Below are 22,646 nucleotides of genomic sequence, written 5' to 3' on the forward strand. Positions count from 1 at the left end.
AAATTTGACGATTGGAAAACCACACTGTATTTGGCACTACACATGGAGCAATGCGTACAACAACTGCCAAATGTGCTCTATGTACACGCAAATAATACGTTGCAAATAAAACAATAAAAAATCCTCAAGGTGAGCAAGGGAAGACAAAAAGAAAGCTGTACACAAATCATTGGAGAACTGAATGCACATTTCAAAAGGCACTGATGAACTAACAAAAACTAACAATATTGAGTTATTAAAGAGGTAAATTACTTAGCTCAAAAATTGCAAAACCACGAAAACACAGTATTGTTTAGTTTCAATAACATTCAAAACTATCTGTTCTAATTGCGTCACATGTTATTGCTAAATAGTCACTTGTTCCCACACTCTTATTCACTTAGCAAAAAACTTCACAGCCAAACAAACATTCAGTATTTTTTTATATATACTCTTCATTTGCTTTGGGACACACGACCATACGAGAAGAGACATTGTTTCTTCCATTGCAGTCTGGTAATTCTGCAATGTCTTTAAACACGCCCACCAAGCTCTCAAAATTTGGCCCCCAGTTGAGAAGATAGTCCCATCCTAGTGACGATCCATTCGGAGGTTTGTATGCACTGATGTTGGAAAGGTCGTCATCGGATGCGACTAAAGTGCTTAAAGAGCCTCGGAAAGAATCGAATCCGTCGTAATGTTTGCCCGATTCGTTGTCGTGTTCGTTTTCGTTATCGACTTCGGCCAGCTTGGAGAAAATCATGTTCCCTGGCCCGAAATCCCTGGAAACTTTCTCGTAGTTGTTCTCATATTCGAATTCAGAGCAAGTAAACGAATCGTTGCCACTTTCGTCCGTGGAACTCTCGGCCGTTTCCAACAACTCCGTGTTGGTTTCCATCAATTCGGACAGTTTTTCTTTACTTCTCGGCCGGTCATCACTCGAACTAGAAACAGCATCCAGTGTACTGACCAAGCTGGAATTACGAGGTCTGGAGTTTAGACGCTCGATTTCTTCGGCCGTCAAGCCCAGCGCTACGCCCATTTCGCTTCCAGTTTTCTTCTTCTTTTTAGTGGCTTGGGACGAGTTTCGTATCGAGCTTGTGCTCTGGCTCAACTGACTGACAGGACTATTCAGGCTCCTTTCGCTAGTGCTCATTACATCCTTGACGCCTCCTACTTGCGACGTGGCTAAAAGGGCCGTCTGAAGTGGTTTGCCGCTTAGATCTTGTAGAGTCAGAATGCGCGGAGTTTGTTGCGAGAGCTCAGAGCTGGGGCTAAGTCGAGCTAGCGGTGTGCTTTGCATCTTCAACACTCCCGGAGACTCACGAGGAGGAGCCACTGGTGGTCCACCAGGCAACCCAGGAGCTGGACTGGATCGCAAAATGTTTCTGGGCGATTCGCGGTGAGTAGGGCTGACGAAGCTGTGTGGCGAATGACGATGACTGTGCTTGTGGTAACTCGGAACGTGAGGATTGGTCTTGTACTTGCGGACGTTACCGTCACGATAGCCCTTGTAGTGGTAAACGATGTCGATGTCGGAAGGAGCGATGGAACTAGCGTTCTCCAAGTCGTAATGCTCGGGACCTTCGCAGTCACCTAAACCAAGGCCAGTCATGGAACTGTTGTCTCCTAAATGCGAATCCTCAACCCGTAAGGGCACACCGGGAGATTTGTTAACCACTTCACGTTCAATTATATCCGGCCGCTGTGGTCTGTCTCGATCCCGATGGTCCGCCACTTCGCGCTCGCGAAATTTCTTCGACGCCATATCTTGAGTCAACCGGGGACGGACGCATCCGTCCTCACTCACGTCAGACGTTTCGACGTACCCTGACTCGGCCAAGGTTCGGGATGGATCGTTGATCGATCCGCCTCCCATCATGGCGCCTCCGTTATGCTTGTTGATCTGCAAACCGGCTTTTTTGTCACGCTGCTGGCGGCGAACACGCACGACTACGAAGCTGATCAAAATGGCTACGAGCAGGATCACGAAGAAAACGATGACGAGGGTAATGCCGATGCTTAAAGGATCGGGAGCAGTTGAGGCACCGGCGATACTGTTGCTGCATCCAGTCAAAACGCGACCGTGGTGAACAACTCTGTCAAATATTCCACCAGAACCGTTCAGGGGCTGGATCTCATCGTTGACAGTGAAATTAGCCAGGCATCCTTCGAATTCTGAAATTTAAACAAAAATAGGCAAATGTGAAAACAAGAACGAAAAGTTGTAGTCTAAAGAAGAAATTTCACTTACCAAAGACATTCGTGTTGATGTTGTAGACGTCTTTATTCGCGGCGCCAATGATGACAGATGTTAGATAAGGATCCATGAAGTCGTGGACGATGGACATGTCAAGCTCATCTCCAACTTCGACGCCATCCAAAATTAAGCGCAAGGTGCGGAATTTCGACGTCAATGTGACATTGTGCCACGTTCCATCGGCCAGCATTGTATCTTCAACCGTCATGTTGACCAGCGATCCAGATCCGTATCGCGAAGCATATTGTAAGAATCCATCTTGAAGCTAAAAGCAAGAAAAAATAGACATTGAATTTCCCGCTAGTAAATTATTTTGATTGTCAATTACCTTTAATGCTGTAAAGTCGTTATTTGTTGCGGCAAAGAATAGGTAGCCATTTTTCGCTACGGTCCTAAAACTGACCGAGACGGAATTGTGAAGAGAGATGGATTCTCCAATTTCCCGCGGGATCCGGCTTTGGCTAAATCGTCCGCTTATAGAGCGGAATTCTTCCGCTATTTCTCTTTTCCATTTCTGGCCGCTAGAGTAGAGGGCGCGAATGATTTGACGTCTTCGATGTCGTTCGGAGATGTAGAACTCGGCGTAACTGCCCTGAGTAAAAGACATGGGTTCCAGGGCCGCAAAACAATTAGGAGCCTGAAGACCTCCTTGGCAAACGCAGGTAGCGTTGCTCCAGCCGTCAACACATGTACCGCCCACTCCGCAAGATGGGCCATGCCCATTACAAAGTTCTCGGCGACGTTGACAAGTGCTGGTTACTCCTCTCGACTTTAATGGATTTGAAAGGTTCAAGGAGCGACCGTTGACCGATACACTTTGGAAGCAACCGATGAAATCGTCACTGTGCACCTGGCCGGGCCGATCTTGGATTGATTCGATTGTGGCTACACCTCCTAAATACATTGGCTGGTTGCTAAAGTTCAGAGTTCTATAAAAATAGAAAAAAACAAAGAAAGAATTTAAAAATTGTGTGCCAGAATTAAATCAAATATTCAAACTAATTTTTACCCTGTGGGTCCGGTGTAATCGGCGGAACAAGTCCTATCGCCTGATCGGCAATCTCGACAGCTTTCGCCCGTGTGGGAACATTCTCCAACGCTGAGAGATCCAATGCGGCCATTCCGGGTTGCGGTTACCCGATACCATTTGCCATCCGACACTACCTTCGGAACACTTATGGAAGCGATGGCTGTCTGGGAACCGCCGAACATAAAACGGGCCTTTTTCTGGTGAATTTCCAGCGCTACAAAGTCTGAACGGCCGCCAGTCTGCTGCCCAAAGTTGTAGGCCAAAAGTGCGTCATCCATATTCGTGGAGAAAACAATCGAAATGTCATTGGTGCTAGCTTCCAGAGGCGGGAACATCATGTAAGACAGTTCTGAGAATCCGAAAGATGATCTCTCGCAATGAGTGCCAAAGTAATTGTCGGAGCACAGGCAACGGTAGCCTGGCTTCCGATTTTCGCATATTCCTCCGTTCAAGCAAGGATTTGGTCGACACGAATCGGATGTCAGCTCACACTGGTTTCCTCGATATCCAGGCCGGCACAGGCAAAAGTAAGCTCCTTCTTGTGTTTCTTGACATGATCCGCCATTGCGGCATGGTGATGGCGTATGCTCGCATGCCCGGCTGCGTTCTTGGTCGCATTGTTTTCCCTGGAAACCCATCGGACAGCTGCACTGGAAATCGGATCCTTGGCGGGTGCAAGCGCCTCCGTTACGGCACGGAGAAGGTGTGCAAGGATCTTGTCGCAATTCACATCGAGATCCGCTGAAACCGTTTTTGCAGCTGCAAATGAACTGATTTTCCAGTCGCGGAGAAGTGAAAATGAAAACTGGAGAATCAACCGTCTCCAGCTCTTCCGACATCCGCAGAGTGGAAGAGCAAACACCTCCGTTCTCGCAGGGCATGTTCTGGCACGGAGTGAAATTGGAGACGAACCTAGTCGACGGAGTCAGAGCTTTTTGTATGAGATCCTTGGCTGTGTCCAGGAAAGTCGCCACGCTTTCTTGATCCCAGTAATCTCCTTGCGGCTTTTGGACGGCCAAAGTGAGATCAACGTGATCGCCTTCCGGATGGATGCTGTAAATGTGAACCGTGCCGAAAGAGACGCTGGCCTGCAGGGCATCCAGGAGCGGTTTCCAGTGGTTGACCAGCAATCGCTCAGTGGATGTGTTCAATAGGCGGAGAGTGACACTATTTTGCAACGTCTTGTTGTCGAAAGATGTAAAGGATATCGATATCGAGGAGGTGACATCCGGATGGACGCCATCGTTGCCCGATATTTTCAAATTGTAATCAGATGGTTTGTGAATTCGTGAAGCGTGCAGGTTACAACCTCTGGGTATGCTGAAGAGATTGGCGGCACTGACAGATTGACCGCTGACAATGCGGCACTGGTACTGGCCCGCAATGTCCAAATCATTGGGTCTCACGTCGGCTATTCGGCCACCAACGAACGTCTCTGTGTAGATGTTGACTACCAGCCGGACTGTGCGAGCCGTGCTGGGATTGTCGTTCCTATCCAACACATTGATGCTCACAGGTAACTGCGACTTGAGTCGAGGGGTTCCAGCATCAGCGATTTCCACCAGGATCGTCATTTGCGGCGCTTCTTCTCGATCGAGGATGTTGGTCGTTCGTAGGACGCCTGTATCTTTGTCAACGACAAAGTAGTCCTTGTGATCGCCTCCAACGATTGTGTAAGTAAAAGGTTCGGCGTTTGGAGCTTGATCGGCGTCGATGGCACTTAAAATCATGACGCTTGTGCCTGGAGGCTCGTTCTCAAAGACGGAACCAACTGGATGCACTGGCTCAAAGACTGGGCCGTTGTCGTTGATATCTTGAATGACAATATGCACTTCAGTGGTGCCTGTTTGGGGTGGAACGCCTCTGTCGATGGCTCCCACTGTGACGTTGTAGACGGCCTGACGCTCACGGTCCAGCAGGGAAACCGTTTCGATAATTCCGCTGCGAGGATCGATCCTGAAAGCTTTGCTTCCTTCACCACCCAGGATTGAGTAGGTGAATTCGTTATTGGGTGGCCGGACGTCCTTGTCGACAGCTTCGACGGTGACAACTTTGGTGCCGATGGGAGCCGATTCGACCAGTTGGAGCACATGATAAATCGGCTGGACAAAGACGGGCGCATCATTGCCGTCCTGAATTGAAATGATGACTTGGGCCTCGTCGGTGTCATTGCCCCGAATGCCGCCCCTGTTCTTGGCCATAACCGACAGGACAATGCGAGCGTGATCCACGGGACTCACCATGTAGTCGACGGATGAAATATCTTGGCCGTTGAGGTCGGACTGGCTGCCACGCTGGGCGCTAGTCATCGGCAATTGCTCTTTCAAGATGCTGACAAAATGAAGATTCGATTCACGGTCCAGTGGGCGGGCCACGGTGATGACTCCCGTTTCCGGCGTGATGTGGAATCCTCGATCGTTACTGGATCCCACGAAGAGGTAGAACACTTCTCCGTCTTCTCCGTTGTCTCTGTCCGTCGCCTGGATAATACCAACGCTGGCTCCTACCGGCACCGATTCAGAGACGGTGAACTGGAAGACGGGCTGGACGAATTTGGGGAAGAACTCGTTGCGGCCGGTGATGTGAACGCGAACGACCGTTGAACCAAACATGGACGAGTCTGGATTGGACGCCAACACGTCCAGTTCGTAATAATTTTTCTCTTCGAAATCGAATGAGCTCTTTGTGGTCAAGACGCCCGTCTCAGAGTCGATGGTGAAGAAATCTTTGCCATTGCCGCCGATTATGGAATATTGGATGATTCCATTTTTGGCTGAATCGGCATCGAACGCTTCCAGATCCATGACCAGCGTGTCCGGTGGCAAATTTTCACGTACAAATCCGTCGTAATGGGATTGATTGAATCGCGGTGGATTGTCGTTGACATCCGTCAACAACACAGTCAAAGTAGCCGTGGCAAGTTTAGGCTCGAAACCCATATCAGTGGCGGTGATGTTGAGCGTGAATTTGGGCAGCGTGTCAAAATCCAAAGTATTGGCGACGCTGATGTCTCCCGTGTTGGGATCGATCAGGAATTTGTTCTCGTCGTTACCACTGACGATGGCGTAGTGGACGACACCGTTGGGACCGCTGTCGTTGTCCGATGCCGTCACGCTGACGATGATGGAACCCAACGGCTCGTTCTCCTGCACGATGATTTGATAACTCAGCGCCGTGAAAATGGGAGTGTGCCGGTTTTCGCCCGTCACCACCAGACGCACCAGCGTTTCGTCGTGAGTCGATGGAGCTCCCGTGCTGTAGGCCCGAACGACCAGCACAAATTCCATATCCCTGCGGCCAAAAAGTGGGCCCGTCACAGTCACCCATCCCGTTTCTTTTTCGACATTGAAGAAATCCGATCCATTGCCACCGACTTTGGTGAATTCCACCGAATCGGCTTGAACGGTGCCGCCGCCAATTGTATCCGGCTGGCCACGTTCGGCCATCAGTTGCAAGATGTTCTGCCCCAAGACGGCGCTATCGGGAACGGGCGAGAAGAAGACGGACTTGTCGAAACGAGGCGCGTAACTGTTGGCGTTGATGACATTGACGCTGACCAGACATTCGGATGAAAGCGGAGGCTTGCCGTTGTCTGTCGCCACTATCCACAATGTGTACATATTCTCGGGCGACGATCCTTTGTTCGTGTGCTTGTAGCGCACCGTTTGCTTGGACAGGATCTCTCCGCTGGTCAGATCAATCGAGAAGAACTCGGATGGATGTTTGATCGAGTAGGTTATCATGGCGTTGGGGCCTTGCTTGTCCCGATCAGCAGCTGTCACTTGTCCCACGAACGCCACATTGCGCTGCAACTCGGCGAAATTGAAGCTGTAGAAGCTGTGCTCGAATTCGGGAGCGTTGTCATTTTGATCCTGGACGGTAATGGTGAGCGGAGTTTCGGCACGCCAAGAGCCGTCAACCGCCGATACTTTGAGCAAATATTCTTCTTTCGATTCGCGATCGATGACGCCGGCCACCGTCACATTGCCGCTGACTGGATCGATTCGGAACTTTCCGGTTGGATTTTCAGTGAAGCTGTAAGTGGCGTTGGCGTTGACTCCGATATCTCGGTCGGAACTTGTCACTTGAATGACAAAAGTGCCGATGGCCGCATTTTCGGTTACGTTCACGCTGAAAAGACGCGTGAAACGAGGTGGGTTGTCGTTTTTGTCGGCAACTGTGACCGAGACAGTGGCCGTTCCTGACCGCTGTGGGGCCCCTTGGTCGACCGCTTCCACAATCAGCACATAATGGCCAACATCTTCTCGGTCGAGTTTGACATTTGTATAAATTTTCCCCGACTCGGCGTCCACACTAAAGGCATTATCCAGGTCGCCGCTATTTCGTAGTTGGTAGCGAACTAGGCCATTGCGTCCGGAATCCAAGTCGGTCGCGTGCACCGTCAGGACCACTTTATCGGTGGAATTTTGGCCACGGGCACGATCGATTTGGTTCGCCGAAAAGTTCTCGTGCCCTGGACAACAAAAAATCAGGCGATTAATTGGATTATTAAATTGGCAAATATTTTTAACCTTCTATGCAATTTCATGCAAATATTATAAAGAAACGATAAAATTTTAAAATTTTAAAAGATTGTTGTAGCAAAATGGCAATCGAAACTCACCAATTGTCGAATGGCGAGAACTAGAATGAGAAAATCCTGAACTAGCTTTTCCGTCCTAATAAAAGAAAATCAATTGTTAATACACTATACATTAAGGAACATAAATTGAATTATGTGAAGTAACTGATATAGCAAAAATGAGTAAAAAAATCTGTAAGTAATTCATTGCGTCTAGTTCTTATATAGTTTACCTGTAAGGCAACAGAGTCAACTCCCGCACGTTGAGAAGACATCAATGGAGATGGAGGGAATTGCTCTTCTAGGATACTTGCATAATAGATGGCGTGATCGAATATCGGCGAATTATCGTTGAAATCTGTCACATTGATGAGAAGACGAGTGACACTAGCCAATGAAATGTCGTCCGAGTCGCGAGCTTCAATCCACAGTTCGTATTGGTTTGAGATTTCATAGTCCAATCCTGTGCCAATCGACACTTCGCCAGTTTTGCTATTAATCTGGAAGACATCTCCCGTGTTGCCGCCAGCTATTCCGTACTGGATTTCTCCTGCAGCTCCAGTTTTCGGTGAAGTAGCAATGACAGTAGTGAAAACTCGATTTTCTATCTGCTCGCTAAACGTGAAAGACTTGGCATCGCTGCGAATGACGGGGAATTGGTCAGCGGGACGTAACTGGATTTCAACGGTGCTGATGGACGACAGGGAATTCACTCCGCTGTCGGAAGCGCGGATCTCCAACTTGAAGGTAGCCGATTTGGAAGCGGATGAAGCCAAAAGGTTTGACGCTTTGATGACGCCAGTGTCTTGATTGACACTGAACTTGCTAGCATCGTCACCAAACAAATGATAAACGATTTTTCCGTTGAGACCCACGTCGGCGTCGACTGCGTTGGCACCCAGTACAAACTGCCCAGGTTGAATGTTATCGGGGATGTAGATAATGTCGACCATCTCTCTGAAAATCGGTGGATGGTCGTTGACGTCATTTACAAAGAGGATGACGTTGACTTCAGTAGTGCGGGTATTAGTCAAGCTGGAGTCGGAGGCTACGACCACCAGTTCATATTTGGAACGCTCCTCGCGGTCTAATTTAGTTTGCGTGAAGATTTCTCCAGTGCTGGAATCGATTCTAAATTTGTCCTTGTCGTTTTTCAGTTGATACCTAAAAATAGACGTCAAACATAAATTATCTTTCATTTTTGTACTTGTGATAACGTATTGGATAAAATTATAATTGGACATTTGTATTATTACCTGATGAGCGCGTTTTCTCCGGAGTCGTTGTCAAATGCAGACACTTTGGTCACGGACAATCCAATGGGTCCGTTTTCTACGACATCACTTCTGTATTGGCTTTGAGAAAATTCCGGGCTGTGGTCGTTGATATCCTCGACGAAAATGAGTACGGTTCCCGTTCCAGTCAATACTGGAACACCTACAACAGAAATCAAATTTTAAATCGTCAATTTCAATCAGAAAAAATCAGAATTTAACCACAAAGGAAAAAAAAATATTATGCATCTAAAAATTATGCATCCGATTTCTGGTAGAAAAAAGTGGTTTGTTTTTGCCAGGAATGTATTCAATACTTGGCTTGAAATTCTAATCATATTCATCCTCGAGGCCGGCTGCATGCTATTGGGAAATAGTTAGTCAGTCTACGGCAGTTGTATCTCGCCAGAAAAAGCCAGACGAATGACATTAAGAGATTTTTCACGGGAAATAAGTAGAGAGGAGAGGGGAGGGGGTGTATAAGAAAAGGGCACGAAAAAATGGGATTTTCGATTCCGGTTCCTCATCCATCAACTAGCGGCCTTGGAGCTGTCTCACCTCGCCTTTACGGGCAATCAGCTCCAAAGCAATTTACTGCATATTGACGAATACACTATCCTGAACACTCAAATACGTAAATAAGTAATAAATATCTTTGGCGCTAGTAAAACAAAAACAAAATAATAAAAACTGTTGTAGACGGAACAATCAGCTCGACAAAATCGTGATCAATGTCGTTTTATTTATTTAATTGTTTTTCGTGAGGATGCGTGGGACTATCTTTGTTTTTGATTTCTTTTTTAACGAATTCTTTGGTATCTCTTTTGATTTAGATTGAGTATTCTCCCTTTGTTCATTCCTATTTATGAATATGAAGGGGCTCCGTTGATTACAATAGGTTTTCTACCACCCGCTTCTCCAAGAAATGACTTTAGTGCTTTTCGAGATTATAGACATAACCCGCTAAGAGCTTATAACGCAATACATTAAACTTGGATCATTTTAGGAAAACGTACCAGAATCCATGGCGACGACAATGATCTCGTAGCGGGACTGAGTTTCACGGTCAAGGGAACGTAGAACTGAAATTTCTCCAGTGGTGCCGTTGACGCGGAAAAGTCCCTTGTCGCCGTCTTTGATCAAATAGCGAACTCGGTTGTACGGTGGCGAATCGGCATCGTGAGCTTGGACGGTTATGATGGGCACTGGCAGCCGATTGTTCTCCTCCATAACGTAAGCGATGTACGGCGAATCCAGGAAGATGGGCGCGTTGTCGTTAATGTCCATAATGGTAATGGTGGCCGTCGCAGTGTCGTATCGGACATCATTACCCGAATCTTCGACTTGAATCGTCAAGACGTACTGCGATCTCCGCTCGAAATTCAAATTCTTGGCCACTCGAATGATGCCGGAATCTTCTCCGATATGAAAATCGAAATTGATGTCGCCGCCAACGATCGTGTACCGAACGCGGCCGTTGAGACCTTCGTCCATATCGGTTGCCGAAACCTGCAGCACGCTCAGTCCGATGGTGGCGTTCTCCGACACACTGGCACTATACACTTTGGGGTCGAACAGGGGGCTGTTGTCATTTTCGTCCAAAACACGCACCAGAACGTCAAGCGACTGCGATCGTGAGGGCAAACCCCGGTCGTAAGCCATCACGTGAAGCGTGTAATTAGCACGACTCTCACGATCTAGCAAAGCCGAGACTCGCAGCAATCCATCAACAGGACCCAGCGTGAAACAGCCGTCGTCGATCGGTGCCAGCGAGTATTCGATGTAGCTATTACGCCCTTCGTCTCTGTCAATGGCCTTGATAGCCATCACTACCGTGTTGATTGGAATATTTTCCATCACTGCCGTCTCGTTGGAGGAAACGAACTCGGGGGCCATGTCGTTGACGTCCTTCAGAATGATGGTGACCTGTTTGGGAAGACGATAGATTATCATTTACTCCCTAAATTTTATTGATAGATAATAAGCAAGGACTCACTTGTACAGTTGAAGAAAGACGTTTTTCGGGTGGTTTCGCTTGATCGGTGGCCATTATCACGAGATTGTACAATGATTGCGTTTCACGGTCAAGAGATTGCGATGTCATAATCGTTCCATTTTGGGTGATGCGGAATTGCTCGTTCTCGTTTCCACCAATGATGCTGTACACCAACTTTCCATTGTCGCCTGTTTAACATCAAAGAATTTTTAGAAAAATGATCGCAAAATGATCGCAAAAATCAAACCTACCAGAATCTTGATCGGTAGCGCTCACAGTAATGACGCTAGACCCGATGGTAATGTTTTCATAGAGTTCATCGCTGTAGCTCATAGGATCGAAGAGAGGTGCATTGTCATTCAAATCGAGAACATTGAAATAGACAGTCACGGTCGAAGACAAACTAGGACGCCCTGTGTCTTGGGCTTGAACTACAAAGATGTAGTGTTGCACCTGTAAGAAAATATAATTTCCAGGCTTAATATTCATTTCAGAGTAACGCAGAATTGAGCACAAATATCAACGTAGTAATGACATCATGTACAGTTAAATTTTTAGTTCAATTTTACCTGTTCGTAGTCCAGCCTTGAAGTCAAAGTAAAAACACCAGATTGAGGATTGAGAGAGAAAACGTCGTTGCCCCAGTCGGATAAAACAGTGTAGGACACTTGAGCATTGATCCCTTCGTCCATGTCATTAGCTACAACAGCGCCCACAAATGCCCCACGTCCAGTGTCTTCTGGAATGTCGAATGAATAAGCTGCCTCGCTAAAAGTTGGAGAATTGTCGTTTGTGTCGATCACCTGGAAGTAAAAATACACATTAATTGTGATAATCCAAAATATTACATATTTTCAAAATTTGTTTTTACTTTGATGATGAGGACGGTTTCGGTGAATTGTTCACCATCGTCAGCTTTGATAGTCAGCGTGTATTGACTTTGAAATTCTCTGTCAAGATTATCCCGCAGAGTTAGGATTCCTTTAGCGGAATCTAGCGTGAATTTGCCATCATCGCCAGAGACCAGGGTGTAAACAACAGTTCCCGTTTTGTCGAGATCGGTAGCTGTTACGGTGGTTATGGGTTGTCCAATAATTAAATCTTCTGAAACGGAAATGACGGCATTGTCATCCCGGAACACAGGTGGACTGTCGTTTTTGTCGACAATTTTGACTCGTGCCTGGAAGGTGCAATGAAACAAGATTTTTTAAATTTCACGATAACAAGGTTGAAATACATTCGAGTGAAAACGATTCGAAGTTTTCGTAATATTATAATTTCAATAGTATTTGCCAGATAACTACTATAAGATAATGCAAATTTTTCATTTATTCAAGTTGCCAATTGGGATTAGATATTTCCCAAACTAAAAGAAAATAAAATCTCCTTTTTTACCGACTCTGGTTTTACCGCTTTTTGTCGACCGAAAAAAGTTTTTCCTAATTTCACAACATGACAACCACGCATCCCGAAAAAAAAAATAACTAAAAAAAGAAATAGAAAAACTTCTTTTTCCATCTCCCCTATTCAAACCAACATGGCAACCTGTTGATAAAAAAGAAATAAAGTCTATTCTTCCAAAATTTCGTAGCCTTCGACGAAAGCATCTGGTGACAGCTCGACACCCAGCTGAGAGCCATTACCTCTGCAATTATGCGTTTTAATTAAACAGCGCGCCATTACTTGATATGTTTGATTCGCATAATTATCATGTGGTATTTTGTTTAAAATCATTTTGGCATGGAAGCGTCTTTTTTTAAAAAAAGAAGTGACGTCGTGCGCACAAGTAATATTTAAAAAGAAAATGCCCATAGTGAATCGGAAAAGAGCACATGTAGAAGAATGTAGGAGCTTTAGGCGTGGGAACATGTTTGAGAGAAAAACGCCCAAGGCACGCATCTTGATCTGACTCTTGACTGGAGCGAACTAAATCACAGAGACAACCAAGGGACTAGAAGAAAAATATAAAAAATAAAACTACCTTTAAAGTTCTCTCTCTCGTCAAGGGGGGAATAAGATAGAAGAGAGAAAATGAAATCTTCCTTAGGCCACCACACCGTTTCGAGAAGAAAAAAAATAAAAAGAAGAATCGACCGATTCTGGACGCTGCTGCTAACAACAGCTCACGAATATATAAGTTTCATCCATTATTGCGCCTCGGCCTCTGCTGTGTAGCCATAGGGCAATAACCGACCAAGTGAAGAAACGGAGCAAAAAAATTGATCACACAGAATCAAGTGTCTCAATAATAAAGGAGAACAAAGAAAATGGCGGAGAAAATATAAATATAAATACATATATAAAATCCATAAGGTCGAAACATGAAAGGCCTAAACAAGAAAAATATATATATATATATATTTTTCTACCTAGCTGATCATATTCGACCCTCTTCATATTTTTCTTTTTCCCCCCTCCTCACCTTTCTACCTGTTTTATATTCATTCCCCGTTCTTCCACAGTTATTCTTTTGTTGTTTCTCCGGAGGAGGATGCCTGAAACGACTATCTCACCTGACCTTGGCTTGGCGTTCTCTGTTTCTATGGGGAGAGGAATGACCTTGGTAAAATCAAAAAAAAAAAAGTGTACATGCATTTCTAAATTGAACCTATTTGCATGCGCACTAGACACAATATGCTTGTAGCCGACACGTTGCTTTTCTTTCAACCAGCTAGCTACATACATACACAAAAACAACACGATCAATAATTAGACGAATCAACTTGATTAAGTAGGCCCAGCCTACCAATAATAATCCAAAAGGGAAAAACCTAACCTTCATTTCCATCTTTATATATCAAATTGGCAAGGCTAAAACGGTTCACTGAACCCTTCGATCGATATCTCCGATCGATGAATCTGTTGAAAGCCATTCATTTCCAGCTAACTTTTTGATTCTAGTCTATACACGCCCTGCCACGATCACTTTTTCTTTGTTTCTTTTTCAAACAAATACCGATCGACCGGAAATATAGCTACAACACATGTAATAAGATTTGATTCAATTCCAAGTTACTACCTTGCAAAGGCTCGTCTGCGGCGAAGGAGTTGCCCTGGTGACGGCGATGATGTCGAGTTCGTATTCCTCGGCGTTGGCTTCACGATCCAGGATGCCCGAAGTGGAGACGACGCCACTTTCGGGATCGATTTCAAAGACCAACGGCACGCCGCGATTGTTGGCCGTCACGTTGTAGATGAAATACTCGACCTGGGCCAACGGATTGCCCGTGTAGCGGGCACTCACCGTCAGCACATTGGTACCGGCCGGCTCGTTCTCCGACACGGAACCCGTGTACAGTTTCTTGGAGAACAGAGGGCCCGTCGTCTCCTCTGTCACGCTGATGACGGTGATGTGCAGTCCGGTGGATTTGCGTTGCGAGTGAACGGCTTCGTCCGTCGCTCTCACGCTCAGCTGGTACGTGATTTCAGGGGTGGCCACGTCCTTGCGCAGCGTCAATCGGCCGCTCGATCGCTCCAGGGAGAAGAGCTCCGCATCACCAGACACCATTTCGTAAGTGACTAATCCGTTGGTATTGGCATCGGCATCGGCGGCGTGAATGTGCAGAATTTCATGCCCTTTCTCGGCGCCTTTGGGCAACAGGCCGGCGCTGACCGACGTGAAAGTCGGCGCGTTGTCGTTGATATCTTCGACAATGACCGTCACCAGTTTCTCGGCCGAGATCCGATTGCTGGCCGGCTCGGCTTGGTCGGTGGCCACCACCGTCAATCGGAACGTGTCGGCAAACTCCCGGTCGATCGGACGGACCACATAGACGACGCCCGTATCCGGACGGATGGCGAAATGGGGGCCGGATCCGCCACGCGTTGAAGAGCCCACCAATACGGACGGTTCCTGCTGAATCAACGAATATCTTATCCGGCTGTTGAGTCCGGAATCCGGATCCTCGGCTGTGACGGTAACGATCGGCGTGTTCAACGGAATTCCTTCCTGGATTTGCCGGACAATTGCCGTGCTAAAAAAAGGAAGAATAAAACCATCAATAATTAGTTAGATAAGAATGAAATTTACGGGAACAATGTCATAGTCTAATCAATTTTTTACCTGGGGAAGACAGGTGCGTTATCGTTGGCATCTTCTACCGTGATGACGAAACTGATGCTGGACACGAGTGAAGGGTTGCCTTGGTCGCTGGCCGTGATGTTGAGATGATAAGAGCGCTGCATTTCAAAATCCAGGTGTTTCTCCAGGTAGAGCGTGCCCAATTGGGGGTCGATGCGGAAAGTGTCGTGCATGTTGCCCGCCCCGATGCTGAACGCGATTTCGCTGTTGATGCCCAGATCGGCATCGGTCGCCTGAAACGTCACCAACTCGGAGCCGACGGGCAGAGTTTCCAGCGCCGAAATTTTGGCCTCGCTGTGCATAAATTCCGGAGCGTTGTCGTTCTCGTCCAACACGTCGATGATGACCGTCGTGGAAGTGCTCAAGTTGGGCAGGCCGGCGTCGCGCGCTCCGATCGTCAGGGTGTAGCGATCGGTCGTCTCCCGATCGAGCGCTCGATTCAAAACGATCTGACCGCTGGCCTCGTCGATCCGGAATTTGTGATCGCCATTGCCTTCCGTGATGTAATAAAAGATCCCGCCGTTGAGCTGGTCGTCGGCGTCGGTCGCCACCACCCGGAACACCTGGGTGTCGACGGCCGCTCCTTCCGAGACTTGAGTCTTGTAGGGGACCCGTGAAAAGGCGGGAGCGTTGTCGTTGACATCGAGAATGAAGACGTGAATTCGGGCTCTGTCCCGCAATCGGATCACGCCATTGTCAGAGACGACAGCCTCCAGGACGATGTAATCCTGCCCGGTGGTTTGGAGCAGCCGCTCACGATCGAAATAGCGCAGCGTTTTGATGAAGCCGCTCTTTGGATCGATGCTGAAATCACTTTGCGATGTGGCGATGGAAAACGTCAGTTCGGCGTTGCGACCCACGTCGCGATCCGTGGCCGTCAGACGTCCGACGTAAGAATCCGGAGCCTCGTTCTCCGGAATGTAAAAGGAGAAAGTTTCGTTGTTGAATTTCGGCGGGTTGTCGTTCTCGTCGATGATGTGGATCGTGACCGAGACGGACGAACTCCTTGGCGGCATCCCTCCGTCCTCGGCCACCACCGTCAGGGCGTAATAATCTTTGGCTTCGCGATCCAGCGGACTCTTGACGTACAACATTCCGTCCGGAAAGATCCCGAATTTGACAGCTTCGTTACCCTCGCTGATGAAATAGGAAACGCGTCCATTGGCTCCCTTGTCCCGATCCATTGCCGATAACGCGAAAAATCGCTCATTCACTGAAATTAGAAATTTACAAATTAAATATTTCAACCAATTAATGCACAATAGAAAACAGTACCTGATATAGTTTCCAAGAGGGATGTTTCGTAGGAAGAATATTCGAAAACGGGAGTGTGATCGTTGACATCTTCTAAATTCAGAGTGACCAGTTGACGGGATGATAACGGAGGTGATCCATCATCGGTGGCTGTAACTTCCAACGTCAACGAACTCTCAAAGTAGGATTGCTCGTGCTGCAGCGGCCGGTTGAGATAGATCATGCCCAGCGTCGGCGAGATGGTGAAGAGCTCGTGCGGATTCAAAGTCAGGCTGTAAGTGATGCGACTGTTGTTGCCCGTGTCCAGGTCTTCCGCTTTGGCCAAGTAGATTTCGTGATTGGCCGGCCAGTTTTCAACCACCCGGGCGACCGCCCTGGTTTTATCGAAGCGCGGCGGATTGTCGTTGACGTCCTGGACGGTCACGTTGACCGAAACGGTCCCGTAAGAGAATCCGGAACGAGCGACGATCAGCAATTGGTAGTGCGACTGTTTCTCGCGATCGATCCGCTTGGCCGTCGTCAGCACGCCGGTGACTTCGTCAATCTGGAACACTTTCAACTGATCGCCACCGATGATGGAATACTTGGGACTGGATTGCACTTGTTTGTTGTTGACACTCACTCGGCCGATTTCACGACCGATGGCCGGCTCCTTCTTACCGGGATCCTCGACAACCACAAAGTGATAGCTGCTGCTGCCGAAATCCAGGTAGTTGGCCGGACTGTTTTCCACCAGAATTTCCACCACTGCATCTTCCACCGCTTTGCGATCGCCTCTGTCCTTGGCGGCCACTTTGAGTTTGTACTGAGCTTTGCGGGCGCTGTTGAGCGGACTCCTCAAGCGGATGATTCCGGTTTGCTCCTCGACGTCGAAAACGCCTTCGCCTCCGCTTTTGATACTGTAAGTCACTTGAGCATTTTCATCTTCGTCCTCGTCCATGGCAGTGACCGTGGCAACCACCTGTCGTTATCCAATCAAGAGTTAATATTTGCGATCGTATTTATTTCATGATTTACAACCACCTCATTATATTTTATGTCTACGTAAAATGACTCAAACCTGAGGCTCTTTGTATATTTTTACTAAAAGAAAGAAAATCAACGCTCGACTTACCTCGCCCACTTGGAGAGTCTCCGAGACGGCGACCAAATACTGTTGCGGATAGAATTCCGGGCTGTTGTCGTTGGCGTCCAGCACGCGCAGAACAATCGTGGCGGTGGATGAAAGCGGCGGATTGCCTTGATCGCGAGCCACGACTTTGATTTCGTACTCGGGAATGACTTCGCGGTCCAGTTTGGTCCTGGTCGTCACCCGGCCCGTGCTGGCGTCGATGGCGAAGATGCCCGGATAGCGCTGGTCCATCTCGCTGTCAAACATGTAAGAGACGGAGCCGTTGGTTCCCTGATCGTGATCGACGGCCGTCAGGAGGGCCACCAACGTGTTGGGCGGCGTGTTCTCCGACAGGTTGACCTGCTTGAGACTCTGCTGGACAAATTGCGGATGCTCGTCGTTCTCGTCCAGGATGGTGATTTTGATGTGGGTGTAGGCCCAGCGGGGATTGGGTCCGCCATCTCTGGCCGAGATGCGCAATTCGACCGTGTCCTGCTGCTCGCGATCCAGCTGGTGATGAGTGGTGATGAGTCCGCTGACCATGTCGATGTCGAACCACTGCTGATCGTTGCCCGAGACGATGGCGTAAAAGATGTTGGAATTGATGCCCGTGTCTTCGTCGGTGGCCGTGATCCCGGCAACGTAGGATCCGACCGACACCAATTCACTCAGCACGGCCGAGTATTCGCTCTTCTCGAAGATGGGCTCGTGATCGTTGACGTCGTTGACGTGAATGATGAGGAAGGCCAGGGCTTTGCGGGTCGGGCTCCCGCTGTCGGTGGCCACGATCGTCAGGTTGTACTTGCTGATCTTCTCACGATCCAGGACGCCGTTGACGCGGACAATGTGGAAACTGGGCGTCTCCTCCAGCCGGAAGTGGACCAGCTCGTTGCCAGCTTTGATTTCGACGGTCGTCTCGCCGTTGGCCCCCTCGTCAAAGTCGATGACGGACACGGCCGCCACCACCGATCCATTTTGAGCGTTTTCGTCGACAGTGGCGAAGTCGGCCGTGGCCGGGAAGTAGCGGAATCGGATGATGGGGTCGTGATCGTTGGCGTCGAGGAGGTTGACGGTGACATAAGTGCGGCCGTCCTGTCGCGGGTTGCCGTGATCGCGAGCGAAAACGGTGAACACGCAACTCTTGTTGCACGACGACACCAACTGCGGGCAACTGCGCTGGCAATTGAGCTGCTCCGTCGTGGTAATGACGCCCGTTTCCGCATCGACCGCAAATTGCGTCTCGCTCTCCGAGATGTAATAGGTGACGCGAGCGTTTTCACCCGCATCGTTGTCGGTGGCCGTCACCTACATCACGCAAACAAATCGTTGATCAAATCGGCTCTCCCATCACCTCACACCGCAACTTCAAACCAAATTCTAATTTCCACGACGACACACAATTCAAACCAAAAGAAAAAGAAAAAGAAAAAGAGAAACTTTTACCTGCATGACGTGAGTGCCGGGCGGAACACTTTCGTTGAGCGAAACGACATAGTCGCTGTGATCGAAAATGGGCGGATTATCGTTGACATCGACAATGGTGATGTTGACGATGAGATAGCCCAAGAGGGCCGGCCGCCCGCCGTCCTGCGCTGAGATATTGAGCCAATAGTGGTTTTGGGTTTCGCGATCCAGCTTGCCCGTCGTCTCCAAATGCAAATAAGGCGTTTCTCCGCTGGGATTGGTGGTGACGGCCAACTTGAACTTGAGATCGTCGTTGCCGCCCACGATCTCGTAGTTGGTCGTGACGTCGTTCTCGCCAGCGTCGCCGTCAGTCGCCGTGTCCAGGATGACGCGCGTGCCCGTGTTGGCGCTCTCAGAGAAGGAAACTTCGATCGTCGGCTCAGGGAAGGCCGGCGCGTTGTCGTTGATGTCCACCACCAGGATGCGCACCTCGATCGGGTACGTCGGCTGACTCGACAAAATGACCAAATCGAAGCGATCCGATGAGAGGGCCTCCCGGTCCAGCACGACGGCCGTCACGATTTCACCCGTCGTCCCGTTCAGCCGGAATTCGCGCGGATTCTCGTTGAACCGATACGTGAACCCGGGTTTGGTCGGGATGAGACCCACCACCGTGCCAGCCGGTCTCTCCTCCGCCACTTCCAGCTGGATCCTCATGTCCACGGCCCTCGATTGCATCAACTGGTCGGGCATGATGTTGGTGGTCTGATTGCTGCCCAGCCGATCCATCGGTTTCCGACCGGGACCCGGTCCAGGGCCTTGACCGTGAACCAGCAGGGCTTGTAGAAATAAAACGATCGTGCAATACCACAGGGCCATGGTTGGATTTCTGCGATGCCTCGTCGGATTGCTTCTAGTCGTTTTCTGGCTTTTCATTTCACTTGAATTAGCCGATCGCCTCCACCATTGCTGCTGCTGTTGCATTTTGAGCAATCGTAAAAGGCTGGTTGAATTGTTTTGCATCTTTAATTCGCAACCTTGAAAGTTGAAGACACTTGGGAATTTCACAAAGTTGAATTGCTCATTCGTCGAAAACTCGAAATGACCATGTTGCTGAAAATTATCCTTCTTTTTTTCTTTTATTTTTGAAATTAAAACTTGGAATTGATTTGATTTGATACGAGTTTCTGCCAGCAGAGAATAACGGACGCTTGGGCGCGGGGTTAAAATCTCATGCGGTGCTCATAGGACGAGGACGGCCATGGCATCAGCGCTTCAGCTGAGACTGCTGCATTCCTGGAAAAGGGATGGACTCTGGAAAGGTCTAGGAAGAAGAAGAAGAAGCGGCTGCCAAGCTACAGTTGGTGGTGGTGTCTAGCCTGGATACCCAGCAAATGAAATAAGATACCCCGAGGCATGGCTGCAGATCAAAAGAGACCGAAAAAAAGTAACAGCAGCAGCAGCAGCGGCACGTATTTCGCCCCAAACTGGCGACCAACAACACAAACAGAAGCGAAATAACTTTTTTATAAAAAAAGGAATAACAGAAACACACACACACTCGTTTGTCGATATTTTTTCAAACTAAAAACCAAAATCACCACCAGTGTTCAAATTCTTCTTCTTTCAAAAATTAAGAAATCCAAATGCACACGGTTGGAATGTGAGAGACGCACTGTGGGAAACGTTGGATTTATCCGTGGAAAGTAGCCATGATTTGGGGGATGTAGCACGACAAGAATTCACTCACGACGCTGCTGCAGTCGTCAATATTTGAGACAAATCGAACGCAACACAATTTGAAGTGCAAAAAATCCTGGGGCGGAGAGGTGGTAGACGTACGGACAATCGCCAATGCGTCCCATCAAGAACTGAAGTAACTTATCTTGTTCTTCCTCTATCACACAAGGCCCTCTGGCTAAGACGGCAGAAGCTATCCGAGTAAAGAGCCCGAGAATGGCGCGAGGAAACAGGTAAATGAACCAACCTCAAATCCTCCTCTCTCTCAGCAGCAGCAGCCAGCAGCAGCTGAGGGGCATGGTCAGGTAGACGAGAGTCAAAAAGGACAGAGGTATGAGGAAGGAGGGGGGGAGAAGGTGAAGAAGGTGAATAACGAAGTGGGGGAAAAGGGAAAAAATAAAAATCTTTTCTTCTTTCTTTCTTCTTCTTCTTCTTTCTTCTTCTTCTTCTTCTCTTTCTTAGCCTTCAGGTTGTGGCCTGCGCTGGAGAGATAACCAAGCCAAATGCTTCAAGGCTATATAGACTCCAGAGCCAGCAGAAGGCAAGCCTTTTGTTCAACCCAGGTAGTAGTGTATAGGCAACAAGCTGCATCCCCCAAACCATCTATCTTTTTACCTTCATTCCTCAACAGTGGGGTGGTGGTGGTAGAGTTAGAGGGGAGGAGGTAGGTAGACGTGCTTCGGCGCCACGCACAACGCCGTGCGCTCTCTCAAATCGGTCGATTCCCTTTTAGTGGTGACTTGCAGTATAATGCATACCTTCTTGTACATGTTTTTCTTCTTTTTTCTTTCCAGGGGAAGAAGAAGAAGAAATGTTCATTTGGTTTGCAGGCCGACTCAAGATAAACCAAAGAAAAAACCAAACCAAAAAATTATAAAGCATGCTCCCGTTCAATCCACAGCATTTGATAATGAGCTGCTGTGAGCTGGCAATATTTTTCGAATAAAATATTTAAAAAAAAGGGGTTTTATTTTTCTTCTTCTTCTTCAACATCCGTTGACGATCAGAGAGAGATTCAGGGGTGTCCAATCATCTGGAATTCACGCTTGCCTCCGGCAACTTCCAGTCACCTCTCTCCCTATGCTTGTGCTGCGCGTATACATTTCGTGCCCGTGTTTCTTTATTTTTTTCTTCTCTGACGAACAAAAGAACTCGAAGCGGGAAGTTTGAAAGTAGAACAACCGGCAATCATCAGAGTGTATTGTATTTAGCGCAGTTATTCTTTTTTTTTGTGCAAAGATTTGGCTAAAATTTTTTTGGTAAGTTGCGTATACTACTATACTTAATTCACCACACATTTTTTTTTAGTCCTGATATCTAGGTAACCACAATATCGTGCAGTTTGTCTGCTTTAATATGTTGTAACAAAAATCCAATGTTGTTGTTTTTTTTGTATTAATACTGCTAACGTGACTCTTCTGTCACACAAACTTTTAAACAAAAAATACGCTTTTATACCGATCAACATAATCCAAGACCTCAAAATATTCAATAGGAAGTGCCAGTAAGGGCCCTGTTTGGGGCTTTATGCATAACGCCATATTGAAAATAAGTAGTCAAAGTAGAGGCTAAACTGTAATTTCAGTCCTGATTTCCTTCTAATCTGTTGTGAATTTCAAGTATACTGATCCGGTTTTAGTACTTCTATTACTGACAACGCTGTCTTTATTCAATTATCGCAAAAAGCGTTGATCTTCCTTGTAAAATTGCGCATTTGAACACGTTTGAGTACACGAAAACACATAAGTGTGGATTTAAATAATCGCTAATAAATGAGTGTATTGTTACACTATTTTATTGTAATGTTATAACTAATAAATAATTAAATATACTTTAAATAGAGCAAAAAGAAGTAATGGATTTAAGGTCGGCTATTGTGGTAGCGCTGCATGTTTGGGAAACAGGTGAATATGTGATCAAGATAAAAACAAAGTT

At 47.6% G+C, this 22,646-nt stretch overlaps 1 protein-coding gene across 1 annotated transcript; it reads right to left on the reverse strand.

The window, feature by feature from the left end:
• Nucleotides 1-3: 3 nt before the first annotated feature.
• LOC124341989 (cadherin-related tumor suppressor-like) lies at nt 4-20,911 on the reverse strand. Its single transcript, XM_046794943.1, has 17 exons — nt 19,011-20,911; nt 17,571-18,872; nt 16,478-17,417; nt 15,185-16,415; nt 14,141-15,095; nt 11,993-12,301; nt 11,691-11,924; nt 11,373-11,574; nt 11,122-11,309; nt 10,142-11,051; nt 9,108-9,288; nt 8,085-9,015; nt 7,894-7,948; nt 3,249-7,743; nt 2,568-3,168; nt 2,234-2,504; nt 4-2,157 (listed from the first exon to the last, which is right to left on the reverse strand). The coding sequence occupies exons 1-17, from the start codon at nt 19,992-19,994 to the stop codon at nt 422-424; spliced, it is 15,525 nt and encodes a 5,174-aa protein (XP_046650899.1). The 5' UTR covers nt 19,995-20,911; the 3' UTR covers nt 4-421.
• Nucleotides 20,912-22,646: the final 1,735 nt, after the last annotated feature.

Source organism: Daphnia pulicaria, chromosome 6, assembly GCF_021234035.1.
Source record: "Daphnia pulicaria isolate SC F1-1A chromosome 6, SC_F0-13Bv2, whole genome shotgun sequence".
Lineage (NCBI taxonomy): Eukaryota > Metazoa > Arthropoda > Branchiopoda > Diplostraca > Daphniidae > Daphnia > Daphnia pulicaria.

Excerpts from the sequence above, each read along its gene's own strand:
- LOC124341989 (XM_046794943.1), bottom strand. The coding sequence starts at position 19,994 with ATGCAAAACAATTCAACCAGCCTTTTACGATTGCTCAAAATGCAACAG. Across the intron at positions 12,302-14,140 it reads CGCAGACGAGCCTTTGCAAG|GCACGAGTCAAAATTGTCGA; the intron begins GTAGTAACTTGG and ends TGCACCTTCCAG. Across the intron at positions 11,575-11,690 it reads CAAGGCTGGACTACGAACAG|GTGCAACACTACATCTTTGT; the intron begins GTAAAATTGAAC and ends ATTTTCTTACAG.